The following is a 7,303-nucleotide window of genomic DNA, read 5'->3' on the forward strand; positions in this document are numbered from 1 at the left end:
ATTTCTGCAATGCTCAGCAATATATCTCATTTCGCCCGAGTTACATATGTTTTAACAGACTGACTACGGAATAGTTCCTTTCTTATTCTCTCACAACGATGTCTGAATATGAGTAGCTACTCAAAATAAACTCCTTTCTCACTTCTTAATCATAAATGCATGGCGTTGATACAAACTTTTATTATACGCACGCAGCAATACGCAGATGTTCATTCTTTCCGGCAAATTTCCTTTAGTGCTGGCAAGAATTGTATTTTTTTAATGAACATTAATGATAAAACACCCATTAAGAAATTAAAATTACATATATGTCAACTAAATCCATTTCATTAAATATTACGTATTGTTTGCTAGGCAGTACTATTTATCTAAAGATGTATTTATTTTGCTGTTTTCTAACTGATTAAGAAAATCATCTTCAACGGACTCCTCCTTATGCTCAAGGAAATACATTTCGTCATCATCTAGATCATCATTAAGATAACTTCTCCCTAAGTCAAAAGAAAAGTCATTTGATTCGCAATTCTATAATTACTACACGAGGATTCATGTTTAGATATGTTTTGATAAGTCGTTGGTCCATGATTTGGCATGGCAGTATACTCACCATCAGATGTCTCTTGAATAGGCAAAATAAGGTGGAACTCATCGGCTGAATTAGATCCATTATTGTAGCCAACCATTCTACTTCTACATATGGAAAGTTTCAAAAGTACGGTTAAGTTTTGTAATATAAAGGATGTCTCGAATAAAGTACAAAATATTGATTAAATCACGAATGGCAATATATTGGTGCTTTATTGATATAGTGAATGATTTAAGCCTGCGAGTATAGTTACATGTTGTATGTAGTCTTGATTATCCAGGTTACAGTCCTAGGGCCGGTTGCACGAAGCCTGGATAGTGTTATGCATTGGATAGCAAAAATTTCAAACTTGTAAAAAAAGCGTTTATATTTTTCTTACAACAAAGAAATTTTGTAATCTTCGAAACAATATTTTATTTCAGTGATTGCACAGTTCAAATCGTATATTTTTCTCTTATGAGAGATTTTATGAGCGTTCAGAAAAATTTGCTATCCAGTGGATAACGCTATCCATTCTTCTTGCAACCAACCCCTGCGGCAAAAAAGAGAAATTGTTTCATTTTCAATGACTTTGACGCTGATCTGAAGTATTTACCCATTCTTGGAACTTTTGTTGCCTTTAAACATCCGGGGAGTTTTATTGCGCACCTTTTGAAATGCTTTAAACTTCTTGACTGTTTTCGTTGTCACACCTGCAAAAGTACGAGAATCAAATAATTCTTTAAATTTCAGTAACATTGGTATTTCATAGATATGTGTATAAAGTGTCCATTTCCATATACTAGTAAGGGCCCACGTACCATGGCACAATGGCACAATGTCCACTCTTGGGCATGTCCGAATTCAAGAAAAGTTAAATTTTTTGGTTAGTTTCCTTACAATAAGTTATAGCACATCCTTTCCAATTTAGAAAGATGACTTGCTGAGCTTAAAGTTTTTATTATCTAGAAATATTCTGGGTTTTTTTTACAAGAGCATAAGGTAAAAAGTATTGATTAAAGTCACATTTACTTCAATGGCACGCTTTGTTATCTGGGAAAAAATTCCGGCATTTGTACCATAAACTTAAATTAATTCTATTTTTATACCATAATTTCCTATGCAAGCTTATGTACATTCTGTACTAGTACTATTCACACGATACTGGACTCATACCGTGTCGGAATCGAAATCAATCATGAATCCAATCCGATGAAGCAAAAAAATTAAAATAAAATCATTATTTATCTCTACAATTACGTCATTTCCCTGCAACACGAACTAGTGCATGTGGAGTAGCCGTATGGCGGCAAATGACAGTCGAAATCTCGACGCATTTCTAACAGAAAGGCCGTCCCATTTAGACTGATAGGGTGATTGAACTCTTGCCGTAGTGAATCATGAAGTTTGAAGTTTGATTGTATGTGGAAGCAGACTGGGGAAGTATTGAATCGAAATTGGAGCCAATTGCAATTTGGAAATGACTGTTTGAATTGCAGCCAGAAAGTGGGTGAACTTTATACACGGGAATAAACATTGTGAAACTCTCTGGTCAATGTGCATGGAAAGTGCTAAGACAAAGAAAAGAATAGCTACGAAGGTGAAATATTTGTTAAACAAGTATTAAATGATTAGACAGGTTCTTAGCTGTAGGGGGGGGGGGCGGGGGTGGTGGGCTATGAAATTCATATATTCTGTTGCACCCAACCATTGAGTTGTATAAGACCTCAAGGTCACAGAGAACTCAATGCGTCCAACTCATATCTGTTGCATTAATGAATAACACCCTTCCCTAACTAATGTTGTAGCAGTGGCCCTGGGAAAGTGTTGTCCTGAAATTTTTAATGTCTTTAGCGAAATTTGAGATGCAGTCCTTCGACAACTAACCTTGAATATAGAGTGAATTTTTAAAATGCATGAATTAGAATCAAGTCTCTTTTTTTGTATCTTGCAAGTGTTTTAGGAGAGGTTAGTTCAGTGTGATCAGAGTTGGTAATTTTTATTACCAGATCCAGTTTGGTGAGCTTTGACAGCCCCACCTGTTTTAAATGATCACAACATATGGAACAGGGGGAAGCAATATACACAGATCAATGCTCATAATGTATTAAACATACATTGTCACATTGGATTAGTCACTGTGAATGAACATCTTGTCATTCTACAAATTAATATTTTGCAACCAAGATGCCAATGAGGAATTATTATAGACAAGACGATGCAGTTTAAAAAATAATGAGAATTTCAAAAAAAAAATATTTGCTCTATGGCTATATTATCATGTGCAGAAAGAATGTAGTGCAACATTTTGAAGCTGGCCATTCTTCTGGTGCATTCAAATAACTATCAATTTCAAGTTTGCACAAATTCAGATGCAACCTATATTATTGCACAGCGGCACTGGAAGGACTAAAATGGGGGGGGGGGGCATATCTTTAAAATCGTCTTCACCAATTTGGCAGTTGTGTCATGTTTTCCACTTATTGTATGCTTTCTACACCCCTAATAATGCATCTTAATGTTTTGTTTAAGGAGGAGTATTCATTTTAGTTGAAGTAATTAGCTTGTGATTCTTTACTGAAAATAATTTTTTCCTCATTCCAGGAACTTGCTTTTAAAGTTGAGTAGAAACTCACTGTCATATACGATCATGTTCAAAGTAGCGTATGGTATGTATTTCATTTAAAGCTCAATAAGCTTCCTTAAAAACCTTAATTAAGCTTTAATTTACCAAGTGAATTTTCCATTGTTTTTTCTAAAGATAATCTAGATTTGCATCATCGTCTGATTGTGTGGTTTCTCATTTGCAATTTTGTCAAAGTAAGCATATTAGGGTAAACAAGATTAGCAGGAAAGCATTTGGAGACGGAATGTTCACCATTAAACATTACTTTGAAGAGCATTTCATTGCATCACTCAGTATTTCAATGAAGCTAGTTCTGAATTATCATTGCTCTCTACATTGAAAAGTTTGAGTGGTTAATTTAAAATATAGAAAATGTCAATAAAAATAAAACTGTTAAATTGCCAATAACTATTAAACCAGCATTATTGTTTGTTAACAATTCTGTTTGTTTAGTTTTCTTAAAAATCTTAGAAAAATAATTTGCATGAAATCATTAAGTTATTTCTCCCTGGATATATATTCAGGGTTTTTACGTACATTGATACCATACTTTGTTATCGTTATCAGAAAAAAATATTCGTAAACTTGAATCATAAATTAATGTAGAAAAAGATTACTTCTATTTTTATCATTATACACTGTTAAATTCTACCAGTCCTGTTCAAGCGAATGCCACGATACTGAATCAGTACTGAATACATGATTCATTCGTATCGGATTCGTAAATCGCTATCAAACAATGAATCCAAATAGATCGAGAAAAAATATTTACATCTATTCAATTTCATTTCTTCCCAGCTATGATTTCGTCATTTCCCTCAAACAATTCGCTTTTTTCCTGTCATGCTTTCATAGTTATATGGCGGCAAACAAAAGGTCGACAGTCGAAATGTCATTGTATTTTGTGTAGAGTGATTGAACTGTTACCGTTATGAATCATAATGTTTGATTTAAATTGTGTACATGGAAACAGACCGGGGCAGTGTTCAATCGAAATTAGAGCGAACTGGAACAATCTGTTTGTATGTTCAATGCTACCAGAGGCAGAGCGTGCCGCGTGGATGACATACACTGGACTGATCTTCCCCTAATCGTTGTACATAGAAACTGCTAATATAATGGCAAAAATAACAGCGAAGGTAAAATATTTGCGTTTAAAGCATTGAGTGATTTGGACAGTTGAAAGAGTTGATGGTTACAAGAGTTGTCGTGAAATTCTTTATCTCTGTAGTGAAATTTGAGCTCCTTATCATGTGACAACTATAATAAAAGGTATGCAGAAATCTTTGAAAATCAGTAGGTGGTAGTACAATGAAATAAGTCACAAATTGGCTCAAGTCCGTTTGGCAGGATACATGTGACATGGATGGATTTACATGGGGTGTGGGGTACTACACCCCAAACCCTAGATTTCACCCCCAACTAAATTGTTCGCCCTCTAATGAACATTTTAATTACCACTCCCCAATTTTTGAAACATATCAGCATTATGGTTGAGTTTTCAGGGCAAAATTACTACTTTCTACACAACCTTTGATGGCTACACTACTAGACCACCATAAATTATAGACCCTTACATTGTCTTACATCACTTCCTTACCAGCACCCCCAAAAAAATTGTTAGCACCACCCTGTAAAGAATATGAAAATTTGTCCTTAGAGATGTCAAACTTAAATGTATTTTCTTAATAGGTAGCATGGTCTATGTAAGTCTGAAATTAATAGGAGAAAGTAAGCATAGACGAACTCATTATTTTGGGGGGGCTCCCCAACAGCCCCCCGTCTGGTTCAACTGCTCTTTAAATTACATGTTTCACTTGTAAATAAATCTACTTTATTCATATTTTTAGGTGTTTTGAAACATTTTCAGAGAGGTTAGTCAACATTAATGATCATCTCATATCTCAAGTTATTATGCTGCAACTAGGATTTGTAGTTAATGAAAAAATGTTCTAAACAGATATTATTATGGTGCAGAATCTTGAAGCTGTCTATTCTTTGGTGCATTAAAGCAATTATTGTTTGTAATTTTATGCAAATTCAGATGCAAACATAACTATTAGCTTGTGATCATTTGTTCAAATTATTTCTCATTTCAGGACTTAAGTCGAAGTTAAGTGGACCAAAACCAATTAAAACTCACTGACAATTCTAATCATGGCTTTACTTGGTTAGTGCTCATTGCATATCGCTCAAAAATTATAAAGTACAATATTAAGTTACTCAAAATGCTTAAATTCAACCTTTGTGCACTTGACCACCATTTTTGCTCAAGATAACCTTGATTTGAAAATTTTTCTTTTGGTGTGGTTTCTCTTTTAAAATTTGTAGTAGCCACAATCTGCAGGTAAGCATATGGGAACATGATGTTTGCCTTAAAATGTTACCTTAGAGAGCATTTCATTGCATATCAGCATTTCAATCAAGCTTGAGTTGCCAAGCATATCTGCCATGCTTCTAAACCATTTGATATTATCTATGAAATAATATTTATCGTCCACACCACCTTGAACATGAGAATGTAGAAATCTTTTCTATTTATTTCATCAACTGTAGCACCAACTTTCAAATCAAGAAGCCCTAGTACCTCTGGTCTGTGGCAAACCATGAGGTTAAAAAATGACTATACCTTTTCTTTTGTTATAGGAACTGTATTGTATGAGTTATTAGCAGAAAATAAACATCGAAAAACTTCGCTCTTTTCGCATGCAACCATCAACTGATAAAGAATATTCTAATACGTACCATAGTGTACATTTCGCGAACTAGAGTACGGAGATTGCTGGCGTGCGGTTGTACTATTAACGTAGCGACGTATAAATGTACCTTCGTTAGAATGTTAGTGTAATAAATCACCAAAATGCGTTTTCTTCGAAGAAAATGCGATTGTAACAATGTTTTGAAAATAACAAATCAGCTTATTTACCAACATTCTGTTTATAATCATGTAGCGTTAATTGCAAATTTATTGGTGTGAAATAGAACGTACTTTCATAGAAGTGCGCATTTTGTGTAATTCTGTAGAATTCCGATCTTACCTTCCGAAGAATCCGAACTTTTTGATTTTCTTTCCGAGACTCGGATAATTCTCTTTGTTGAAACGCGTAGGTGGCTGTAGGTATTGTTTGAACGCGAAAATTTCCCGCCGCTCTTTGATTGGGTCATTTTGTTGATACCAATCGTAGATGTAAATATGAGGGCTCTGGTAAATATACCTGTGATTGGTCGATATCAGCTTAAGCCAAAAACATTTGCAACATATCATCCCCCCTCCCCTCCCCTCCCCCCCTTACAAAGCAAGAGTCTTGGTGCTCATGCCAGCGGAAGTAGTTTATATCGTTTATGAGGTTGTTTGGTTGTATGAGTTATGAAAAATTATATGTGTGTATGAAATTTATGAAATAAAAGAGAAAAGAAATCGTCAGAATGTGCTCACGAGCGATGCAATTTTCAAACGTCGCATGCTTCATGATCCCGTAAACACATCGTCATTAATGTCTGTAAAACATACAGTGGTAAGTAAAGTTTTTTAATTATTTATAATATAGATTTTGAACAAAATTATCTGGCGAGTGCATTTTATTTTATATTTGGTCATAAATGAAACAGTAATTTTTAATATTTTATGAATTATGCTGTAGAATGTTGTCATTGTTATTGAGATTTAGTTAAGAAGGACCTAAAAGGCAACACATTTGTTTTTTTTATTCATTTTATTTTAAGTTTTAATTTATCAACGCTGCATTCGTTTATGTGTTAAATGAGACAACACGTCTTTGAATATAATGGTAGCAAAATATTTAAAAGCAACAACCTCAGTTTGGATTTAATCAAATTAATGCCCAATACAATTATATTTTTCAAAACTTTGAAATACTTTGAGACTTATTATAAAGTTACCAGTCACACAACAACTCTTACTAATCTTGCATTCTCAAATATCTGTTGGAACATGCATTTTTGCTTCTTCACAAAACACTGTGTTGGTTTTATAAATTGTTATATGTATGTATGTATGATCTCAAAAGCACCAGATTAATAATGGATTTAAAATAAAGCAAAATTTTATTATAAAATGTTTCAACTTTCCAGTCTACTGAAATTGACTTGAT

At 33.9% G+C, this 7,303-nt stretch overlaps 1 protein-coding gene and 1 long non-coding RNA gene across 3 annotated transcripts; one reads left to right on the forward strand and one right to left on the reverse strand.

Moving 5' to 3' along the window:
* Positions 1 to 226: 226 nt before the first annotated feature.
* Positions 227 to 6,356, reverse strand: LOC124452057. Its single transcript, XM_047002651.1, has 4 exons — positions 6,230 to 6,356; positions 1,182 to 1,278; positions 608 to 690; positions 227 to 491 (listed from the first exon to the last, which is right to left on the reverse strand). The coding sequence occupies exons 1-4, from the start codon at positions 6,354 to 6,356 to the stop codon at positions 361 to 363; spliced, it is 438 nt and encodes a 145-aa protein (XP_046858607.1). The 3' UTR covers positions 227 to 360.
* LOC124450680 lies at positions 1,845 to 6,190 on the forward strand. Of its 2 annotated transcripts, XR_006950166.1 has the most exons (8): positions 1,845 to 2,165; positions 3,170 to 3,234; positions 4,102 to 4,330; positions 4,423 to 4,463; positions 4,884 to 4,922; positions 5,042 to 5,065; positions 5,291 to 5,361; positions 5,838 to 6,190. It is a non-coding gene; the product is annotated as an uncharacterized LOC124450680 (long non-coding RNA). The 2 variants fall into 2 exon arrangements; XR_006950167.1 differs by lacking the exon at positions 4,884 to 4,922.
* Positions 6,357 to 7,303: the final 947 nt, after the last annotated feature.

The sequence above is a fragment of the Xenia sp. Carnegie-2017 genome, unplaced genomic scaffold (assembly GCF_021976095.1).
Source record: "Xenia sp. Carnegie-2017 unplaced genomic scaffold, XeniaSp_v1 HiC_scaffold_24, whole genome shotgun sequence".
In the NCBI taxonomy this organism is placed as follows: Eukaryota; Metazoa; Cnidaria; class Anthozoa; order Malacalcyonacea; family Xeniidae; genus Xenia; species Xenia sp. Carnegie-2017.

What these genes read in the sequence shown, in the direction of transcription:
- LOC124452057 (XM_047002651.1), bottom strand. Translation starts at nt 6,356, where the DNA reads ATGACCCAATCAAAGAGCGGCGGGAAATTTTCGCGTTCAAACAATACC. An exon ending in AAGTTCGGATTCTTCGGAAG is followed by an intron (nt 1,279 to 6,229) that starts GTAAGATCGGAA and finishes GTACTTTTGCAG; the next exon opens with GTGTGACAACGAAAACAGTC. An exon ending in AACAAAAGTTCCAAGAATGG is followed by an intron (nt 691 to 1,181) that starts GTAAATACTTCA and finishes TTCCATATGTAG; the next exon opens with AAGTAGAATGGTTGGCTACA.